The sequence below is a fragment of the Electrona antarctica genome (assembly GCF_951216825.1).
Source record: "Electrona antarctica genome assembly, chromosome: 9".
In the NCBI taxonomy this organism is placed as follows: Eukaryota; Metazoa; Chordata; class Actinopteri; order Myctophiformes; family Myctophidae; genus Electrona; species Electrona antarctica.
Window position 1 is genome coordinate 14,660,551 of NC_136790.1, and position 24,334 is coordinate 14,684,884.

The 24,334-nt window shown below is 41.6% G+C and overlaps 1 protein-coding gene across 1 annotated transcript; it reads left to right on the top strand.

Moving 5' to 3' along the window:
* Positions 1–1,239: 1,239 nt before the first annotated feature.
* On the top strand, positions 1,240–15,958 carry LOC306929048 (uncharacterized protein). Its single transcript, XM_079509399.1, has 6 exons — positions 1,240–1,374; positions 7,809–8,012; positions 9,301–9,384; positions 11,335–11,385; positions 13,671–13,709; positions 15,838–15,958. The coding sequence occupies exons 2-6, from the start codon at positions 7,905–7,907 to the stop codon at positions 15,916–15,918; spliced, it is 363 nt and encodes a 120-aa protein (XP_079365525.1). The 5' UTR covers positions 1,240–1,374; positions 7,809–7,904; the 3' UTR covers positions 15,919–15,958.
* The last annotated feature ends 8,376 nt before the right edge of the window (positions 15,959–24,334 follow it).

Here is a 24,334-nt window from a genome sequence, read left to right on the forward strand (position 1 = left end):
AGGTCGTCCAATGATCCATGGGTCGGCGGTTCGAATCCCGGCTCCTCCTGTCTACATGTCGAAGTGTCCTTGGGCAAGACACTGAACCCCAAATTGCTCCCGATGTGCTGGTTGGTAGGCTACCTTGCATGGCTTCCGCCGCAATCGGTGAATGTAATGCACAATCTATGTAAAGCGCCTTGGATAAAGGTGCTATATAAATAAATGGTGCATTTTATATAGCGCCTTTATCCAAGGCGCTTTACAGAGATTGTGCATTACATTCACCCATTCACACACACATTCATACACTGATGGCAGCGGAAACCATGCAAGGCACCAACTAGCACATCGGGAGCAATTAGGGGTTCAGAGTCTTGCTCAAGGACACTTCGACACCAACTCTGGGGGAGCCCGGGTTCGAACAGGCAACCTTACGGTTACCATCCAGCCACTCTACCCCTGAGCCACCGCCACCCCATTTACTAAATGCACCATTTACCATTTACCACCTTTTGCAGTACACTGCAATTCAATCACATTCACATCCTTTTGGCCATCTAAATATCTTTAGTATCCCACTATAGCTAGCGGAAGGTAGCTAATGCATTTTACTCAAGTACTTGCTTAAGTGAATTTTGGAGTACTGACTCTTTATAATCTACTACTACTACTACATCTCATGAGCTACCGTGTTTTAACCCACTACAATAATTTGACAGAGCAGTTAGGCTACTATACTTGAGGAGGTTCCAGGTGGTCCCCAGCAAAATTAGATATAGCATCGAAATCAGTTTAACCTATAACCACATTTAACCCTACATCTTCTACAAAAGATCTTGAAAAATGTTGTAACTTTTTTTTTTAAACCTTTAACAACTTTTGTATGGGGGGAGGGGGGGGGACCCGCGGCCAAATTCACGTTAATGTATGGGGGTCCTGTTTGATGCTGTCTGTCTGCTCTCAAGTGGGTGGTCCGGGGCGCCCTGGGGGGGCGGAGTTCCGTGTTTACCACTCCTCCTGCAGTTAGTTCTTCTGGGTCTCGACGCACGCTTTAATAGAGAAAGTGTGCAATGCATAGCGCTCGGCTTCACTCCCACCCACCCATTATACTACACCACCCTGGCCCTGCACACAGCGTCTGTCTGTCTGTCTGTACGTCTGTCTGCCCTGTCTGTCTGTCTGTCTGGCCGATCAAACACATTCCCGATCGAAGAAGACGGGCCTGAGATTGCCGTCTCCCGTCTCATTCCAACCAATAAGAAAGCTCGATCGACTCTTCGACTGTCAAAGTTTGCTGCAAGACCAGTTTTAAAAAAACATTTTCGAGACAGATTCGGTCTAAACTTTCAAGTGCCAGCCCATTCAAACCAGAACAGGTCGTGCTGTAGCAAGGTAAGTTAAAAACATGTTTTTCTCTCCCCCCCACCCCCCCCCTATCGGTCTTTGGTCTCATACATTTTAAAGGGAGTTTATTATTGAGATGTCTGGCGATCTTGACTGAACCGAATAACATGAGAAGATTTACACCTGCAAATTACATGTTGTTCTCCCGGGACTTTTGCTGCTTTTGTTGACAACACAGAGTCACAGACACAATCTGGCGGGCCTATATTATCACGGACTAATGCGTTTAAATGCCAGTTTACACACGGGGGTGATGGTGGAAAGATCCCACGCCGTGCATGTGAAGATCTGTACATTAGCTTCTTACTATTATGGTCGTTCGTTTGGACTCTTGCGTCGGGGGTTTATAGTCAAAGTCTATATGTGGTGTCATTTACACACACAGAGCTGATATACGTTTAGTTATTGTAAGTGGAAACGAAAGGCCAGCGTTCTATTGATTGCTCCACGCATTGCTTAAAGTTGCTTAACCCTCTTTCGAAGGCTATATGGAAAAAAGAACATTAAGTTCTGAATTTGAGTTGTGTGTGCTGGTGGAGTAGCCTAGGCTATGGGCTGTATTATATGTCCCACTTCCAGAAGTATGAGCAACACTCGTTTGCGTTTGTGGCCAACTTAATGTATGGCGAATGGAGCTTAGCTTTCTTGAATGATAACTTCCTGCTCCTTTGCAGATTTAAATGGGCTACTGCCAATAGTCTAGACTTATTATTATTATTTGATGATGAATGTTGTTACTTGTTACTTTTCCCCGAATAATGATTTTGAATATATATAATATCTAATTATAGGCTACTTTACCCCATTGAAGGTTGAACTTGGACCAGCATCTAACTCTTAATTTGAGTAAATATAAAATACTCTTAATTAGCATGTTTAATGACAGAACAATGTGCTAATTGGGGAAAAACCCAATGTGAAGCTGTCAATCTTCCCAAGTTCAAATACAGCACTAGCATGAGTTAAGAAACATCCATCAAGTAGTCCCAACCAGTGGATGGATGTGTGTATGTATGTATGTATATATGTGTATGTGTGTGTGTGTATATATATATATATATATATATATATATATATATATATATATATATATATATATATATATATATATATAGAGGCTACTCTGTACCTCAAAACTGTAGGCACAGCCAGTATAGTGGAGTAAATGTAGGCTACTTGGTTGGTGGTGCTGATGGCAACCAGCAGAGACTGGATATAGAGTATAGGTATAGTCTACATTCTGGATGGTATATTGAGTTGTGAATATCTGTGCTACTTTTAGTTCACTGCAAACCGTTCTCATGTTTCCCTGCTGCGTTTGCCAAAGCCCCGTCTGTGTAGGATGAACCTTCCATGACGGTTACGCCACCAAGGCTATATAAGCAGTTCTCACGCTTGCACTGCGAAAAGGACCATGTGTGAATTTGAATCATCAATATGACGAATCGAGCATGGAAGGGGGGGGGGGGGGTAGTCCTGTGAATTGTTTGTCGTACTGTACAAACAACAAACACGCGTTAATGCGCGGTGCAAAATGGAAGCATGCAATGACGTTTCAGTCATTGTCAGTCTTTGAACCCTATAGTGTGTGTGTGCGCATATGTCCCTATTCAGGGGTGAACATTCTGCGATAATAGCTGATCTGTGAGCTTGTAGTGTATAGGAATCATACATATAGAGGCGTATCATTCTATATAAACAGGTGTATATTCTATTAACCCTTTGACCTATGTATGCTTCAATTTGTTCTCTGACTGAGTGTATTCATGTGGTCCCAGCACTGTGTCCTTTGTGTGACATGTGGTTTCCATCTGAACCAGTACAGTGTTGCAACACCACAGATATTCTGATTACTCCCTCAAGATCAGAACTGGTTGGGTGGGGAATATGGTATGATGCTTTGTGCGGTACGATAAAACTTACGATAAAAGTCATGTCAAGTCGACCTTTTGGCAGTATCCAAATGTTAGTGCGACTCTACTTCTATACGGTTCATCGGCTGCTTGCACAGCTATTCTTTTTGGATTCATCGTTGTACTTTACTTTTGGACTTATTCTCATTTTTGTATTATCTTCAAATAAACCTTTTGATTATACCTAATTGTTTTGGCTCATTATCTACTGGAAATTGACAAACATCAATAGTAGATCGGCTATTTTCAGCAAAGATATTTAGTATAGAGGGAAAATAGGAGGAGTGACCCCTGGGGGGCCTCCAATCAACTAGTGTACCTTACAGGGAAGTGGTTCTCAAATGTTTTTTATTTCCAGGACCTCCATAACTCTGAGAGTGTACAAAATATTTTCACTCTCAGAGTTACAAAACTGTAAGGGACCCCCTCAAGGACCCCCTGGACCCCACTTTTGGAGCTGAAATAAAACATTGCTGTGGCCCTGGACAACATCAACGAACGCTGATTGGCTGTCAGGATTTGATGGGTGGAGTCGGGGGGTAGGGGGGGGGGGGGGGGAGCGAAGGTCGCTTCAGGTGGGTCTTTGCAGCTGGGCTGAAGATACCAGGCGACCGCTCGGTTCGTTCGCGCAGTGTCTCCTTTTTCTATTGACTTTGTATTGCAATCGCGCCGCTCAAACTATCCAGGTTTGAATGTAGCTTTATGTCTCATTAACATCAGGATGTTTTACTGCGATTAAAACGAATTCTGCTGCGTATTGTCGGCAGGGGTGAAGGCTCAGTAGAATTCTGGTGCGGAGGGGCACCCGGTGGCCTAGTGGTCCAGGCGCATGTCACATAAAGGCAGTGTGTCGCGTGTTCGAGTCCCGTTCATGACGACCTTTGCTGCATGTCTCTCCCCTTCTCTCTCTTTCCTGTCTGTCTTCACTGTAACTATCAATAAAGGCACAAAAGCCAAAAACAAGTCTTTTAAAAAAAATTCTGGTGTGGATCAAACAAACGCATTCTAGTTCGCCAAAATACAGGGGTTTCGCTTCACTTCCAAGCTCACCCGATTTCTAATTCGATTCACTGCGGGTGTGAATGCGATCCGCATCAAATAAAGGAAATGAAGCAAAAAATGTGGTGGATGACTGTCTGTCTCTGCTTAAACATGGAGCGCTGTCACTGGGTGTGGGGAGTGGGGACTATCTTCAAATCGTTTAAATATAAATACTTCAAAATTAAACATGTTTAGCTCAGCATGATCTATGTAACTGTAGCTAACATGGCATATGCATAATCATTTTATTTATTACATGGCTTGGTTGAATGCTTTATTCTGATTGGTCAATCACCAAATTCAGCGGTCTGTTATTTCCGGATAATGACCGCTCCGCTCTATAACGGTGCTATTCTGTGCCCCGCTGATGTACTTCTGTTTCCAACATAACAGCCATGTAAACACACACACACACAGCCATGTAAACACACACACACAGCCATGTAAACACGTGTACACACACACACACAATGTAATTTACAGCTAAACATTGCAAACATTTGAGCGAGGAATAGACGATGCAGTACCTGAAAATGGATTCTATTTGATCAATCGGGGCGACTGTGGCTCAAGAGGTAGAGCAGGTCGTCCAATGATCCATTGGTCGGCGGTTCGAATCCCGGCTCCTCCTGTCTACATGTCGAAGTGTCCTTGGGCAAGACACTGAACCCCAAATTGCTCCTGATGTGCTGGTTGGTACCTTGCATGGCTTCCGCCGCAATGAATGTGTGTATGAATGTGTGTGTGAATGGGTGAATGGGTGAATGTGCATTCACAATCTATGTAAAGCGCCTTGGATAAAGGTGCTATATAAATGCACCATTTACCATTTACCATTTAACTCACTTCCTTGTCTTCCGACAAGGAAGTGCAGCTGGGAAGACGCCGGCCAGAGCGACACTTATGGAATACTTTCATTTACCAAGCAAGGAAATACCTCGTTTTCACGTCTGTGGTTAATCAGTCGGTGATTTATCTATAAACAATGACCACTCAGCCATACATTATCCCTTACATGATGATCGGATCATCAATGGGAGTATGTATATTGTAAACGTCGGATACATTTTGCGCTGCTGTCTCCACTGTGCCTCCATGTGCCCAAAAGAACACACACACACACACACACACACAGTAACGCCCAGTTGGTTTTTCATTTACCGTTTTCATTTATTTTAAAATATTGTTTTTGGAAAATAATGAGGAGAAGCTGCTGCATGGCCGAAGAGACTAAAAAATCCAAACAATATTTAAAAATAAATAAACAGTAAATGAAAAACCACGTATTATTAGGACAATATCAGTCACCAGAAGAAAGGACGGGTGTTTTTGGTTAAAATTAGTTAGAAGTTACAATGGGTTTGTATAGGGAGGGGGCGGGGCAGCTAAAATGAATATCAAATATCTAAATACTGAATCAAGTAACTTAAAAACTGTCTGGGTGTTCCCATAAGACTGAGTGGACGATGAAATTACAGTTTAAAAAAAAAAGAAGTGAAATATCCCTTTAACCCATTTTGGGCGGGAACCCCTTTTGGTGTTAGCATTATGTTATGCTTTAGCTATTGAAAAATAGCAGATCTACAAGCTCATAGCGCGCCACCGAGTGGCGCGCTACGAGCTTGTAGATCTGCTAGAAACATAGCTTTTTCAGAAAACTGTCAGGATGTAGAAGACATTTTTAGAATCTGATCTCAGGTCAAAATGGGTTAAGAACTGTCTGGGTGTTCACATAAGACTGAGACTTTTTGATAGTGAAATATCCCTTTAACACTGTGTTTGCTGTGGATCCCTGCTGCGGTTGATGCAGTGTGAATGCGAACGCAGCAAATCAAAATCACACTCGTGTGAAGTGAGGGGCACTCTTATCATCATACATCATCATACATCAAATTCCGTGCTCAGCCAATGAAATCATCACAAATGTCATTCCGGCCAGTCACTTTTCACTTTGGTGCCCTCGCTTTTATCCTCCATTATGTACTTTGCTCAGCCAATCAAATCATCGCTATGGGGTGATAAACCAATCATCAGCAAATGTTTGTGTTCACACAACCTCAAAGCTGATCATAGGAGGGGGCTAGCGCCCTTAAAAGAAATCACACCTGTGTGAAATGAGGGGCATCGCACATCAATTTATGTTAGCGGACATTTGACATTGCTACATAAGGTACATAAGGTGGTCCCTTATTGGCCAAGAGCTCCCACCAACATGTGATTGGTTAGCCGATTTGCTCGTTTACATATGATGTAAGTTTTCCCTTCAATGTCAATGGCGTTTAATGTTTTGATGTTTATTTTACGTCATATTTAGCGGAGTTATCAGCTCTTATCATCATACATCATCGCATACTGGCCAATCAGAATGCATGTTGCCTGTGATTGGGTAGCTGATTTCCATGTTTACATATTCATTTTCCTTTCAATGTCAATGGCGTTTAATGTTTTGATGTTTAATTTCTGTCATATTTAGCGGAATTCTGACGTAATTTCTCCATTCATTGTCGATGGCAAATATTGAGACGTGTGGGGACAAAAGCTGTTTGTCCCTGTTTGTCCCTGCTAAATGTCCCATTTAGGCCTGACGTCGAAATAAAAAAAAAGTCTTCTGAAAGAATATATATTCAAAGATTTGTGCCTCATTTTCACGATACCGGTATTTCAAAAATAGCAGAGCTTGTAGATCTGCTATTTTTCAACGGCTAAAGTATAACATAATGCTTCAAACACCAAAAGGGGTTCCCGCCCAAAATGGGTTAATGGTTAATGTGGTTGAACGCTAACGTGACATGGATGCGTTCCAGGTCTCAATGGATTAAAGAAGTGGCTAGCGCCACGTCTACCTAAAGTACAGGTGTGAATGCGACATTTTAGATGCACATGACACATTCCACTGTATTCTGTAAAATCACACTGTGTGAAGTGAGGTGGTGCTCTTATCACCGTACATCATCACAGCGTAAAATAGACACTACTATTTGCTCAGGCACTATGATGTGAAATTCTCCATTCATTGTCAATGGGGAATTTAATGATTGTTTGGAAGTTCATCAAAAGTTGGATATAGGAGGGGCTATAGTATATACTGCCCCTCGAAAATAAACATACAGTGGCAGAAGCTGCAAAGGAGATCAGACAGACTAGGGCATTCACTTCTAGTCATTTATACTAGTTGACTAGTTGCCTAGTTTACTAGTCGACTCGTCGACTAGTTGTTTAACCACCTATTATGTAAAAAGAAAAAAAAAAACTGTGTACTATAACTATAATCTACCTGATCTTGAGGCCTACAAAATCGGGAAAAAAATAAAAAAAATACTTTTTTTCCTTTTCTTATCAACTAGTCAACTACAACTACTGCAAGGTCGACTAGTGGATTTACTAGTAAACTAGTCGACTAGTTGCTTAATGCCCTAAGACAGACATTGTCATTCATTATTATCCTCTCTCTCTCTCTACCCCGCCCAGCCTCCGATAAATCGCTGAGATCTACTTAAGCCCTGGGAGGCCTCTGCGTCGTGCTTCAATGCCTGCACTGTTTGAAGCTGGTGGACAGACACAAGGATGAGTGACACGGGGACCACGGAGCCATCTCCACAGCCAGACACGGCGGCACAGACACCGGAGGAGCCTCCGCGCAGGGGCAGGGGCCGCCCACGCAAGCAGCAGCAGGTGGGGGAGAAGGCTTTGAAAGTGCTATAGATGTAGCCTGGTTAATAAACCAGACCGAATCAGCCGTTAGCAAAAAAAAAATGCCTACCAGCGGATTACGGTCTGGCGAGGCTCAGTAGCACGCCTCTTTCCTACAACCGAGAACAGGTCGGACCAATCGGGACACGGTATGCAATATGGGCGGGCTTTGGTACAGTGACGTTCAATGCTTGAGACTTTTGACTGACAGTAGCTCTGACCAATTGCGTCAAAGAGAAAATGTTTGAACCCGCCTCCCGGGAAATGAAATCCAAGTGGAGCCAGCCCAGACTAATATACCGCGACAGTGTTGTGTGATATTAGTCTGGCTTATTAGCCAGGCTACTATAGATGCCCCCCCTCGATCCCCAAGTAACGCCCATGGCTTTCAGACATGACGGCATGTGGCTAGCCAAGTCTATGGACTTTTAACCCATTTAGGCTTGACGTCGAAATGTCTTCTAAATTCTGACAGTTTTCTGAAATACCTAATTTTTCTGTATCAGTGGTGCTCAATATTTCATTTCAAGGACCCCAAACATTATATGTAATTGGCCGCCGACCCCCATCTGAAAATATGTTGTTCCAGTGACCCCACAGAAGCAAAGATTTGAGTTGAAAACCTTCGCTCTGAAAGAATATATTCAAAGATTTGTGCCGCCATTTTCACGCTTTTTCAAAAATAGCAGACCTACAAGTTCATAGCCCCCCTCCCCAAAAAAAATCACCATGCCCCCCCGTGACATCATGTGGCAGCCCCTCACTTCACACAAGTGTGATTGTTTTCAAATTCCTCCCTTATTCCCCCTTAGTCCTTGAATTTATTAACGACTGTGTGTGCGTGCGTGCGTGCGTGCGCAGTGTAGGTACTGTAGATGTTTTATGCTTAAAACAAAACGTGTGTGTGTGAGAAGTAGTTAAAGTATATTCTGATAGTAATCATTTCTATAGAATATCCATTAGCTCTTTAATAAAACAGAAAATACATTTATTTTTAGGTAGGTAAAAATCTACAAGCTCTACAAGCTCTACAAGCTCATAGCGCGCCACCGAGTGGCGCGCTACGAGCTTGTAGTTCTGCTATTTTTGAAAAATGACTGACGACTGACATAGAAACATGGCTTTTTCAGAAAACTGTCAGGATGTAGAAGACATTTTTAGAATCTGATCTCGGGTCTAAATGGGTTAATTATTTTACAACGATGTAAATAAATAAAATGGCCATCACGAAAATATACTTTTTGCTTTTATTTCCGTCTCTCTCCTGCAGGAACCTGTTGGACCTCTACCTCCAAAACGACCCAGAGGAAGACCAAGAGGGAGCAAGAACAAGGAGCCCCGTCCTACACCAAAGGTTCACCACATTAGCAAATGTGACTAAATTTGACTGAGGGACTGCCATTGGATATTTTTTCAATTTTCGTTTTTTCATGTCATATGAAAGCAGGGAACCATAGCTTCAGATTGACATATGGGTTGTTCAGTTTGACCCACCAGTTTTGGAGATATGGCTTATAGAGTAATGTCTTGCAGAGAAAAAGCTCTAACATTACACCTAGCTACATGTTTAAGCATGTATTTCATATTTACATGTCGATTTCAGCTCTGACACTTATTTCAGACATGCTCTAGTATGTGAAGAGTCTGCCTGTGCTATTAACTCATTTTTTTGAGTTTTCTCCTTTGGTGAGAAGCTGGAGTTTGCGCGATGGCAGTCTCTCAGTCAAATCTGGTCACATACCGGAATTCCAAGAACAAGGGGCCCCGTGCTACACCAAAGGTTCACCACAGTAGCCTATAGACCAATTATTTGTTTACAAACATTGGGACTGTGAGCAGACTGTTTCATGTAATCAATTCCCAACAGATCTCCAAACCTGTTGTTTTGGGGAGCGCTGGTTTCAGTCCATTCAACCTCCTCTTGTGTGTTGGCTAGTGAGATGCACCCTAGGAGACATTTATACTTCATTGCGCAACAGTACTGCACGCAGAGAACAGCTGATATACAAGCTCACATCACATCGCGGATGCGACTGTTGTGAGCTTAGAGGTCTGCGTGCGCGACACCATCGCGGGACGAAGCGTAAATTATACTTGCCGTGCACAAATAGGCTCTGCTGCCGTGTTCATGAGCGCACCTCCCGTTCTTATGACAGCGACTGGAGGTGTGGTTTTGAGGACAACTGTTTTGAATTGCTATTATTGTTCAAACACAACAAAAACCAATGGATTATACTGTATATTTCAAGGGCGAGAGATCACAATAAAAATCCTAATCATTCTTCCTCCACACTGGGATAAAAACAGCATCTAAAAGTTTGATTGGGGCATTTTTTACATGTGAGTGCAGTTAGAACTTTTCCATTGCATCTTATGGGAGGTGGTGTTCTTCTGCTGCCGTTATGCGTGCGCATGCTGTTGCTTATCAGTGTGACGTACGTCTCTTAAGGCGTCTATACTCCCAAGCTGTCTGCCAAACTCTGCTATTGTCGCTATTTCTGTGCGCCACCCACCATTGTAAAGCGAAGAACGATATGGTGTTAAAAGTGGTGCGGGCTACTTCTCCCTCGTCAAGCAGAAGCAGGCATTGGCTACCATTTTGGCAGTGTAGTCTAGTCCATGGGGTTCTCAAGCTGGGAGTCACGACCCCTCGGGGGTCGCCAAATTATTTTGTAGGGTCCCCACATTTTATTAAAAAACTCTTGATGGAAATTAAGAGTTTACATAGTACATGCATAAACTTTCCTTAATCATTATATCTGGTTTCAGTATTTATTTTGATGTATTTTCTCTATTGTTAAGGTTATTGTAGCGGTCAATTTGTATTGGGGGTGGGGAGGGGGGGCCAGGCGGGGATCGCAAGACATGGCCAAAGCATTTCCGGGGGTCCCCAGCCCGAAACGTTGAGAACCCCTGGATCTAGTCCACCTAAAGCGAGTCCAAGTCAAGAGGAGGGGGGGGGGGGGGGGGGGGGGGGGGGGGGGGGCAGGCGGTCAAGTCCGAGTGTAGATCAGATTCTAAAAATGTTATGTTTCTATGTCAGTTGTTCTTCGATTTTTCAAAAATAGCAGACCTACAAGCTCGTGGCGTGCTATGAGCTTGTAGATCTGCTATTTTTCAATAGCTAAAGCATAACAAATAATGCTAACACCAAAAGGGGTTCCTGCCCAAAATGGGTTAATGTGAATGGGCTCCTCATAATATGGGTATAATACAAAAAATGTCATTGCATTGTAGTGACTTGTGCCCAATGCTCTTCCAAAGTCCAATGTCACTTTAAAAACATTCATCTACTCTGCTTCAGAAACAAGAGCCGGTTGGGGGGAGACGACCACGCGGGCGACCAAGGAAATGGGTATGTGACAAATCCAATCACGTAAACATTGTATGTTCTGTGTATAGAGCGTCGCAGTCCCGCCCCCTACCATGGCCCAGGAAATGAATCCCAATGCATTTTTCCCATAGACATTTCAAAAAGTATTTAGACTGTTACGCCGCGGACAAAGCCAACTCGAGTCGTGACAACTCATGACAACACAAACAATATTTTGGACCAAACAAATAATTACAAAGAAGAAAAACAACAAAAAAAGTGTTTTATTTTTTCCCAAAAAAAAGAATTGTGTTTGTTTGTCATGATTTGTCACGACTCGAGTTGGCTTTGTCCGCGGCGTAAACGTCTTTAAATAAATACTTTCTGAAATGTCTATGAGGAAAATGAACGGAGAATCATTTCCTGGGCCATGGTAGGGGGCGGGACTGCGACGCTCTATAGGCCACCGCCTTAAAACACCAAAAGGGGTTCCCGCCCAAAATGGGTTCAAGGACCCCTATAACTCTGAGAGAGTACAAATGGAGCCAAATGGATGTGCCATTTGGAACCCCCTCAAGGAACCATATGAGTCCCACTGGTCTCAAACGAGAGCTCCACCAGTATGCAACTCATCTCTCTCTCTCTCTCTCTCTCTCTCTCATTAGCAGTCAGCAGTGCAGCACTATCTCTCTCTCTCTGTTTCTGGCACAACAGCGCCAATTTTGGTAGTCCTTGGTACTCGTGCTCATAGTGACATAGTCGGGTTAACACATGGGTGAACACATAGGTGAACGCGGACATTGCTGTTCATTGGAGTGGTTGCACCACTCAAAAAAACAACAGAAGAGGCCATTGGAGAACCTGATTTGGATAGGGACACATGATCTGATGCAGGACAATGCCACCATGACAGAAAGAGACAATTAATTAATAATTAATTGATTGATTGAACCTATAACTAACTCTTGTACTGTAAATCCACTATGAACTACTAGATTGTTTCCAGTGAGCCCCGACTCTGTTTGACCAGAACGGAGAGCCTTCATTTGTCTAATTGGTAACCACTATGAAGGAAGTTAGGAAAGAGGGCCCAATTTCTTTCCAATATGGCTGTTGTGCATAGTCGAGACCAGGGGTGCCCAAAAGGTAGATCGTGATCTACCAGTACAAAGGCTGTGCAGGTAGATCACATGACATGGCCCTAAAAATGTATTAAAAAAGGAAAAAACTAAAGGCATCTGCCACTTGAATTATGGTGACGTCATTGATTGACAGACATCAAATAGGTCCTGTCGGCTCAAACCCACAATGAAATACTTTGTTTTCAAGAGTGTTGCGCATAAGTTATACAAAACAAAACGGTACCAATTACAACTCCCCCCCCCTCTATATCTCATTCCGAGTGTGTTTGTCTTATGTAACGCCAGCACTGCTATTCAAAAGCCCCTTCAGGTACATTTTTGGGACAATGGGATCATTTTTTGGTGGGTAGATCTTGTTTTGCTGGTCATTTTTAAAGTAGCTCTCAAGTCAAAAAAGTGCAGGCACCCCTGGTCTAGACTCTCAGACCATAGGGTTCTAAAGGATAGAGAGCGGACCCGGGAGTGACAGCCCCTTCCCCCCCGCTATTCATTTCAATGGAAGTTGCTCAGTGGCGTTTTGAAGCACCAGGAAGAACGCTCTATACTTCTGCATTCGCCCACCACATTTTGGTGGACAAATGCGTAAGTGCAAAACGAGCGCTCAATGTTAAACCCCAGCTGCACAGGGTTTCCTCGTGCTACATGCAAGGGGCCCGTCTGCAGTTCCAGCTTTGACCAGTAGGCTTGGCAGTAGGCTTGACACCATGTACTGGTGTCCAGAACTCTGCTAGAACATACATACAAAGTGTGTATTGTCCCTCACATATTTGTATATGTGAGGGACAATACACACTTTAACACGTTTTATGTTCTATACCAGAGTGTTGGGTACTGTAACCAAAACTGTTTTTTTTTTATATTTATGTATTCTATTACATGTATTTAATAAATGGTAATGTATATTTTAATGACACTTAAAGGACAATACAAACCACCCATTTTCAACTTATTCGGAGCCTAGATGGTAGAATCTTTCTTTGGGTATGTGATCAGTGACAGTGACAGTCTGTCCGCCTCGCATTTGAATTATCAAGGCTGCGTCACGTCCTAAGCGGCCTCAACATGGTGATTTCACCTTCAGTAGAAACGGCATTGGCCTGAAAATGAATATAAGACCTGTTTCAATTCCTCTTTTAGCCAATTGTCCACTATGTTCAATTAATTCCGATTCACCTCTCTTCACAGCCCCAGAAGGTTCCTTTAAAGGCAGTCGAAGGACACCAGGTGAGACAAAAACCTCTATTTGGCGTCTGTGCCCTTGATCCCACAGTTTTCTGTAGCACACGTTGATGTCTGAAATGCAAGAGCTAAACGAACAAAGAAATTAGGGTTGTCCCAATCCGATCACGTGATTGGATCGGGAGCAAAAAAAACCCTGATCGGACATCCCTAGAAGAAATGTAAATGCATTCTGTCATCATAAGGTAAGGCAGGCCTGTGAACCGTTCTTAAAATGTCTGTCCTCAAACCAAGCATCGTTGCAGATGTGATGAGTTTTTCTACACCTGATTATGTCCTTTTGCACATTCCATTTTTAAACGTTCTAGTCTTAGTATAACAGACTTCAGTGACAACTGTACTCGGACTGCTTTCTCCGTCCCCGCCACCAAATCTCTTCAAGTGGTTAACCCATTCTGGGCGGGAACCCCTTTTGGTGTTAGCATTATGTTATGCTTTAGCTATTGAAAAATAGCAGATCTCGTAGGTCTGCTATTTTTGAAAAATCGAAGAACGACTGACATAGAAACATAGCTTTTTCAGAAAACTGTCAGGATGTAGAAGACATTTTTAGAATCTGATCTCAGGTCAAAATGGGTTAAGTATCATTATTCATGGCCTGGGCCATGGCTCAGTGGTCCAGGCACCTTGGCTGGTAATCCAGTCTGGCAGTGTGCCGCGGGTTCGACTCCCGATCCCGACGGCCTTTACTGCATGTCTTCCCCCCATCTCTCTCTCCATTTCCTGTCGGCCTACTGTCTGTCCCTCCATACAAATATAAAATAAAGGCGAAAGCCAAAAAAAATCATTAGTCACAGGGAATGAAAATACGCCCGTCGTCGTTCAGTAAGAAACTTTCCACATTACAACTCGGCATATTACACAACCGTTTTCGAGCCAAAGGGGGCCAGTTTCCTCGATGCCCTCTTCTCCATCTGTCTTATCGCATCCTCTCTTCTGAAAAGTAGTTTCAAAGAAGTCTGAGATGCTGCAAGAAGTGAAACCGTTAGGCAGACTCCCTTTCTCAGATGCTCGCACGCGAAGGGGAAGAATGAGTCAAGCTGAAGAGAAGGAAGCCTGATCTAACTGCTCTCTCTCTCTCTTCCCCTGTCTTCTCTGTTTCCTGGCATAACGGTCCTCTTCCTCAACATTGCTGGTGTCTAACAGGTGGACACGTTTCCCCCTCTTTCACAGTCACTCACTGACACCTTAACACTCATGCTGGTATCAAGTTATTGCTGCTAACACAGTAACAACATAAACCAACCCCCAGTCCTTGAGTCAAAAGTATACAGATACTCCTGGTCAAATATTACTCCACTACAAGTGAAAGTTGCTGTGTCAAATTTGTAGTTGGGTTACAGTTGTACTTTAAAAAAAAAACATTAGCATTCAAAAGTACATGCTTTCATAAATACTTTCAAATTTAAAAAGTACATTAAAATTTAGAAATGTCAAATGCCTCTGAATTTCATAACCTTGTACCTGCTGGACATGTTGAATGTCTGAACCTGACATGAGGCAGGAAGCTACTGCAGGTACCTGGCAGCAAGCAAAAAATCTATTACCAGAAGGATAGACCAACACGTCACACGTCGTCGCAATCAGTCGGTTGGATTAGCTATGACGTTTCCACACGTCGTACGGTCTGAATGTGTTAACAGTCCTTGAGCTAACGGTTTGGAATAATGGTGGTATTCATTTGAAGTCATATCGGCCAGTCCTACTTTATTCACTACACAAATAAGATATTGTCGCTGTCGGATGAAAACCTCATATGGCCAAAACTGTTACTTCTCAAGATTCAAATTTAAGTAGATCTGCAATTTTGTGCTACTGTACTTTAGTTTGACACTGTAGAATGGCGAAGTAGGGCATTCATTTGCGGAAAACAAAACATTAAAAGTTTGAAATACAGAGATACTCCTCGATGGTGATGAAATTCAGTATAGAGACAAAAGTAATAAACACAATAAGAAAATAATAGCCAGCACTCCGAAGTCCTTCCGGTACTTTTTATTCATAGAGGCACGGACAGCATACACGGGATGCGTTTTGGTGTCAAGCCTTCCTCGGCGTGTATAGAGACAAAGGTAAACTGACAACAGTGCTTGTTTTGTCCCTGGTGTTTCAGGGCCCTTCACGAGAAGCTGAGGAGGGGTCCTCGTCCCCTGAAGCCTCACCATCTCAGGTTCCAGAACAGGAGGAAGACTAGAGAAACAGTGGCCCCTCTGCCTATACCTCATAGTTTGGCCTCTGTCAAAGAGGGATACAAATTGATCCCCACATCCGCTCTGATGCCCCATTTATACTTGGCCGCGCATCGTGTCATGTCACTGAAAATGACCGATCTCGCAGCCGAGCTGATGAGCTCACGACGTGTTGTGCTGCGGCGCGTTGTGAGCTTGTAGATCCGCTATTTTCTGTGCACGACACTGGTATGCAACCAAGTATAAAGGTTTAAAGGAGCAGTTCGCCCATTTTCATCATGATTCTCATATGTACGGTTGATAGTAATGCTCGTTGTAAGATGGCCCCATTTCAGTCTACTCACACTGCATGTCATTGGTGGGCTACGATTGATTGATTGATTGATTGAACATTTTATTAACAGTTTGCAGAATTACAGTACATTTCAAGCACAAACTCAATACAACGAATTAACTGAGTGGACGACCCAATTAAGCATTACACTTGTTTACAACAGGGTCCACCATGTTCAATTCATCAAAAACAGCAACAACGAACAACGAACAGTTCAGCAACCTGCCTAGTGCCTACCGATGACATCAGCGGTGGAGAGATTCCAAGCTAATAGAAACTATAACCTCTCTCTTCCTGGAAAGTTAACATGCTGAAATAGAATCCATTGTTCTTATATTACAAAAGAATAGTAAGTCGCCTCCCGACACCCCCAATCTGACACATTTATGTCTCCCAAAACCAATTAAGGACGACAAGAGAGTTGGTCAAAGAGGGTACAGCCCCTTTGAAAAAGGACACTACCTCACTGGGAGTGAGGTCATACCTCACTGGTTGTGAGGTCATACCTCACTCATATACGATCATACCTCAACCAAGGAGACTTGTTTAAGTGGGCCTAAAAGCAGCCACCTACTGTACATTTTCGTTCTATCTTCTGTTGTAGGCCTCTGGCTCTGAGACACTAGACAGTGACTAGACAGCAATGGTGCCATCTACAATGAGCATTAGTGAGGACCAATTATATGAAGATGAGGTTGAAAATGGGCGAAGGGCTCCTTTAAGGACTTGGGGGAATTCAGAAGGATTCACTGCAGGAGATGGTTTCTGCTCTTTACGGCTGTATTGCCATACTGTATCTTGGGTTTGTTTTCAATGATGGGCAGGCATACCTCTGTTGTTTTATTGTTGCTCTATGGATGTCGCTGTTCAGGGTGTGCGTGTGTGCGTGCGTGCATGCGTGCGTGTGTGTTAGGGGGGTTGGCTTGGGTTTCAGAATGGATGGATGAGGGTGGAGGGAAGAAACAGTTGCCAAACAGAACTGACGTCTTGAACCACAAGTACTAAATCAAGAGTTTTGCTCCCAGTTATTACATGGGATCTAGACTTTTGACAGTGATATTTTTAGCATATGTTATTTTATTTTATTTTTTGATTTTACAAACGTGCTGATGTCATCATTATGAACATCATTATGAAATGTTTCATTCCAAAATCACATCAATTTTGGAGAGGAAGATTATTACTTTTTTAATTGCATATTTCAAAAAAACACAAATCTGTAGGATATCGATTGCAAGTGTTGTGTGAGTAACCACCATACTGAGATAATAATTCAACATTCTTGATAACAAAGGGAGTGTTATTTTACAGCTGGCAATCATTTTGTCACAGTAAAATCCAGTGTGTTAATTTAACAAATTTGACTGTGTGGTGACTTGTACCAATTTGTTCTTGTCGGGTGGAAACCTGTTACTTTTCAGAATTCAAAAATAGCAAAAAACGGCAGATCTACAAGCCTTTTGAGCTTGTAGATCTTGCTATGTTTGCTAGGTCTGTGTAGTATGACAAAGTATGGTTAAAAACACGGAGATAAGAGGTTTCTGCCCGACTGGAATGGATTGCGGGTGTCTCCTTTTTGGAATGAAACTACTCCTACCGTATGTAGTCGGCAGCACCAGTGGCGTGCACAGATAGACACTAGGGGGTGCTAGAGCACCCCCTGCCCTTTTGGCAATGTGCCCTTTTGAAAAAAAAACGGAAAAAAAAAACTTTTTTCTTTTTTTTTGATTTTTCAAAAATAGCAGACCTACAAGCTCATACGCGCCACCTATGAGCTTGTAGATCTGCTATTTTTCAATAGCTAAAGCATAACATAATGCTAACACCAAAAGGGGTTCCCGCCCAAAATGGATTAAGGCAACCGGCCGGTTCCACGCGCTGCACAAGGTGCCCTTTTTTAACTTGAGCACCTGCCCCTCTAAATGTCTGTGCACGCCACTGAAACTACTCCTACCGTATGTAGTCGGCAGCACTAGTATTTTTTTACAGCTCATCTGACCGCACTCAGGACATTACTGATAAATGACTTTTCATCACCGTGACCATGTAACCTCAGGTAACACAACTATTCAGGAACATGTTTTCACTCTGACTTATTGTCCTGTGTTTGTTCTGCATCTCCTTGTTTGACATTCACAGCATGAAAAAAACCACACAACGACCTCACTCGACTACGCCTCACTTACCTTCATTCTGATTCTACCTCAGTGTAACACACAGGATACACTTGACACACGCACGCACGCACACACACACACACTGTGCGCGCACACACAGACACGACCGCATACACACACACACACACGACCACATGCACACACACACACACACACACACACATTTTAGACGTTCAATCGTAGACAGGCAGAGTATCTGTTTATGCACACCTACTCACCAGTATAAATTCAAAATACATAACGTACATGAACATAAGACAATACCTGTACACTCACTCTCACACATACTGTACACTCCTGTACAAACAATCAGCATGTCTGACTCCTATAAAAGATCTACTACACAGTACAAAATCTGGAGTGTTCATTTGACCCTGGGAATGTAAACGTTAACCGTTAAACACAGATCTTTTTTTATAAATATATATTTTATATATCAAAAAATGGATAAAAAAAGGTCTAATTAACTTGATATAACAGAGTAAATCGATTATTAGTCTTATGAACCACTTAACCCATTTAGGCCGGACGTCGAAATAAAAAAAAGTCTTCTGAAAGAATATATGTTCAAAGATTTGTGCCGCATTTTCACGATTTTTCAAAAATAGCAGACCTACAAACTCGTAGCGCGCCACTCGGTGGCGAGCTATGAGCTTGTAGATCTGCTATTTTTCAATAGCTAAATTATAACAATGTTTAAAACACCAAAAGGGGTTCCCGCCCAAAATGGGTTAAGCCCCATTGATTAGTTACAAGCCTAAATTGATTACTTCCATTAACCGTCGCACCCTAAACGTAACAGTCCATATATTGTACTGTGTATTAGTGCCTGTGGGTGTTCTTTACAAGCTGTATGAGTCAAAACCTGGAAAGACACTTGTTTTATTTTCCTGGGCTAGATATGAGCCTAATAGTTTACATGAACTTGATGAGGTTTTGTTTTAAGTCTTTAGTACAATAACATTTTTAACATGACATGTTTTTCTTTAGATTCTTTTTTTTATTTTACACTGTAAATTGTAAAGCGTGTATGTATGTACACTCTGTATCACTCTCATATAAAAAGCGAGGGGTAGCACTGAACTCTGTGGGAAAACACTGAAAAAAACATCACGACAATTTGGTGAAAAAGATTGTTTCAAATGTCTTTGAAACAAGATTGCCTTCAACATGAGCTCAGTTGCTTCACCCTTCTGTGACCTAGCCTTATGTGAAATGCATATCATGTTTGGCATACATATAAATAGATCATTAATGCATTACTTTGCATATGATGTTTTCACATGGTTAAATGACGTCATTACTGTGGTGTTTCCACAGTAATTCCCCATATTTCAGCACTGTTTAAATGCTATAACACAACTGATGTACTGTACATTATGGCTCTGTTCACACTGGCAGCCCGAATCAGATGTTTGGCCTATTCCAGATTGGAATCAGATTATTATTATTATTACTTTTTATTTAAATGAAGTCTCAACCACAAAAACAAAACACAAGGACCCCTAAGCCTAATCGGAAATGCATTTAGAGTGTGAAAATAGCCAATCTAAATCTTGCAGATCGCATTTCTTTCAAAACAAATCATTGATCAATCGTAATCGAGGTGGACGTTTTTTTCCCGAAGTCCTATCGCCCCAGCCTTAAGGTCTTGCTAATAGCAAATGTGGACAGTTAAGTCCTAAAAGATCAGATATCGGATTGGTCTGCAGTCTGAACAAAGCCCTGAGTCTATTGTTTTTCTGTAAGCTCATTGTCCACTGGACTACCTCTGTAACCCAACAGGCTCGGGTCCTCATTGTCCACTGGACTACCTCTGGAACCCAACAGGCTCGGGTCCTCCTCAGCCACTATGAGGAGGAATGCTTGCTTTGGTTTTAGCTATACTGTACTTTGTCCTTTTTTAACCTCGACTCGTATAGGGTCCTTTTTGGGTAAAAGGATCACACGAGAACATCCAGATATGGCTCGGAAGATCACCAGCCCCCTGTATAATCTTGAAATATAGCTGTCGAGATTATATCGTCGATGTCGGGGCAGAAACCTTGTATCCATGTTTTTTTTTAACTTTGTACGTATTTTTTTTAAATGAATGCCCTACAATACTATTTTAATATAGATTCGTATATATATTCACCTGTATTTCATGTAGATCGTCTTAGTTCTGAAACATTTTGGAAGTAGCCGTGAAAGTGTTTTTTTTATTTTTTTTATATATAAACATTGAACCAATGATTAGTATTAACCCATTTAGGCCTGACCTCAAAATTTAAAAAAAAATCTTCTAAATCCTCCAGTTTTCTGAAATAAATATTTTCACGATTTTTCAAAAATAGCAGACCTACAAGCTCGTAGCGCGCCACTCGGTGGCGCACTATGAGCTTGTAGATCTGCTATTTTTCAATAGCCAAATTTATAACAATGTTCAACACCAAAAGGGGTTCCCGCCCAAAATGGGTTAACAAGAGCTTGTGACTAAATAATAACTACATTGGATCCATTATCCATTATTTTTCAATTTCCTGAAAGGTAACGTGTTTTGGATTATACAAAGTTTCCCACCCAACAACGACGATATAAGAATTTTGTAGTCGGTGGTGGAAAAAGTACTGAATTCCTTTACTTAAGTAAAAGTATCAATACCGCAATGTAGAAACACTGTTGCAAGTAAAAGTCCGGAATTCAAAATTTACTTCAAAAGTACAAAAGTATACGGCCTCAAAATATACTTGCTTGCGTACCAAAAGTACTCATTATGCAGAATGCCCCATTTTACATATATATATAACGTATACAAATCTTTTGAAAAGAGCTAATCTATGAGCTATTTTCAAATAGCCAAAGTTTAAATAGGGCTGAAGTGGTTAATGTATGTTTTGTAATAATTCAAATCTACAAAGTAACTAGTAACTAAAGTTTTCAATTAAAAAAAAAAGTACAATATTTGCCTCCGAGATGTAGATGTAAAAGTAGATGTAAAAGTATTGGAAATTCTCTCAGTAATGTAAATGCACCTCAAGGTTGTACTCAAGTACAGTACTTGAGTAAATGTAATTAATGTACTTAGTTACTTTCCACCACTGTCTGTGTAGTGTAGTACACTCATCTCACCTCACCACATTCATGAGAGCATACTCAATGGAATTGAGCCAAAAACAAAAGGTGCCTTTCTTTGCTTGGATATTCACTGTCTTAATATGGTGGAAATGTTGTTCAGTGACCTTATTACTGACAGTGATGTAACATTTTGATGTAGTCTACTTGATCCATTTTCATTGTTGTTGTTTTTTTTAAGTCGACATCTCAGTAGTATAGCGTGTATAACTTGAGAAATGATAATTGTCACTGTTGCTCCTTCTAAATGTCGTTTTGTAATTCTGTACTGCCGCAATTGTCATAATTATGATCACGTCGCGTGCTGATATGAGCAGATCTAAACTCACATCCACTCTAGTCTAAATTGCATCCACGACACGTTGTGAGCTTCCAGATCTGCTATTTTCGGTGCATGATAACAGCTAATCCTTTCCTCATCCTCTGAAACTTCAAGGGCAACTTCACCTGTAGTGAGGACCATCGCTGTTAGTGAGAAAACCTTGTAGGTCCATTATTTCAAATTGTTTGTTTTTGTCGTTTCTTTTTTTAATTAATGCACTAGTTTGTCATGCAAGTGTCACACAAAGTAGTACAAAAACGGAGATCTACAATCTTGTAGATCTCCGTTCTTTCACTTTTTTTCTATTTTTTTTGAAAGAATAATAATTTAAAAAAAATGGACATGCATGCTTTTCCACCCGGCAGCAATGGTTGCGGAATATGAAGATAACCAAGCTACTGTAGAGTGTTGATAGCTAATTAGCTATGGGCTACGGGGGGTTAGTCTGACTTATTGTAGAGTGTTGATAGCTATGGGGGTTAGTCTGACTTACTGTAGAGTGTTGATAGCTATGGGGGTTAGTCTGACTTACTGTAGAGTGTTGATAGCTATGGGGGTTAGTCTGATATAGTCCCACATCCGTTTAAGACTCAGCCGTGGCTTCAGCATGTGGTTATGGTTGATCGTGGATTCATTTTTATGGGCCTCGAGTAAAAATCCCTTTTTGATATTCCAGCAGCCCCCCCCCCCCACACACACACACACACGCACGCACACAAATCATAATAAATAAAAAATAAAGTCTAACATTTATTTTTCAAAAGCATTTAAGAAACATTAATAGGCCCCATAGGCAATATCTACAAGCTCACAAACACGTCGAATCGAGGCACATGGGCTTGTAGATGTATTTTTGTACGTTTTGGGTCCCAGGAACACACCAAATTTCTCTTTGTGGTCTGACTGGTGCTGAGAGGTTTGGGAAACACTGGTTTACGTAATATGCATTGGAATGTGTGGTTTTACGTAGACCAGCGGAGATATGAAAGCCCCTTTGAGAGTCAGCGTTGAGTGTCAAGTGTCAGATGTTCACATTCTCACAACAGAATGATAGGATTCAGGTTATAAAAGATGGCAAAATACACCTCGCAAACCCGTGGTGGTCTAGATTTTTTTTTTTTTTTACAATTTACTGTGTGACTTGTGTAACTGCAACTTGTATCTAATTTCCTTTTAATAAAGATTTCACATAATCTCTTTTTTTTCAAGGGTGCCTATGGAAAAACACAAATAAAAAAAGGTTTAAATACCGTGTAGGTTTAATGTGGTTCTGGGTACAGGTACCCAAACCAATGTGTCACTGAAACAAGCACTGTTTACTTCCTCGACAGACGAAAGAAAGGATGATTAGAAGGGTGAGGGTTCTCTCCAAGATGGAACTCGTAAAACAAGGTCAGTTAAAGATCAACGGTACCCAGAGCCTTAACGTCAAGAAACAATGCAAAACACTTTATAGTTTATACTATGTTCGTGTCAAACACATGGAAGTAGCATGGCTGGGACGATAATTATTATATGATTAACACATTTAGGCCTGACGTCGAATAAAAAAAACGTTCGCTCTGAAAGAATATATATTCAAAGATTTGTGGTGCCGCATTTTTACGATTTTTCAAAAATAGCAGACCTACAAGCTCGTAGCGTGGCGCGCTATGTGCTTGTAGATCTGCTATTTTTCAATAGCTAAAGTATAGCATAATGCTTAGTTAAAACACAAAAAGGGGTTCCCACCCAAAATGGGTTAAAAAAACAATTTTAATTTATCATGGAATTAGCAATTGGCTTTTGCTGAGCTGCATAAATCCGGTACCACTTAAACTCACTATACTGTAAACTTGGTACGCTCTTTTTTTTCACTCTTAAGCCAAATATTTTTGCCGAACATAACCGAGCTTGTAGACATTGTTCATCGCAATTATTTTGGCCACAATAATCGTGTTAAATGTTCTTAATTATTATCGTCCCATCGCTACATGGAAGCTGACTGACAGGAAGCTGACTGACAAGCTGACTCAAGACATTTCAACAGCAATGACACCAAGGTAATTCCACAAAAACAGGACATTACAGTGTAGAGCTCGACCGAAGCTGTCTTTAGTCGAATGCCGATACCAATTTTGGAAAGTCCTACCACCAACTACCAGATTTGAACGATATTTTGTACTAATATTTAGTAGAACTTAGATTTGATTCAAGTTTCTATGTATTCTACAAATGCCTTTTCCAAAATGTTCAAAAATAGCGAATGTCCAAGCTTGCAGTGTGGCACGAAGTGACGCGCTGTGAGCCAACACTAGAATCTAAAATGACACAGAGGTTTTCCCGTCTTTTATGGATTAAACTAGAATTTATTTTATTTAAACACTTAAAGCCCTATTCAAAAATGGTGTGAGCTTGTAGATCTGCTATTTTAGAATCTTTTTTTTTTACAACATTTGAACACCAAGAACAAAATGTTTAACAAATCGGGACAC

What these genes read in the sequence shown, in the direction of transcription:
- LOC306929048 (XM_079509399.1), top strand. Translation starts at nt 7,905, where the DNA reads ATGAGTGACACGGGGACCACGGAGCCATCTCCACAGCCAGACACGGCG. An exon ending in GCCCACGCAAGCAGCAGCAG is followed by an intron (nt 8,013 to 9,300) that starts GTGGGGGAGAAG and finishes TCTCTCCTGCAG; the next exon opens with GAACCTGTTGGACCTCTACC. An exon ending in GCGGGCGACCAAGGAAATGG is followed by an intron (nt 11,386 to 13,670) that starts GTATGTGACAAA and finishes CTCTCTTCACAG; the next exon opens with CCCCAGAAGGTTCCTTTAAA.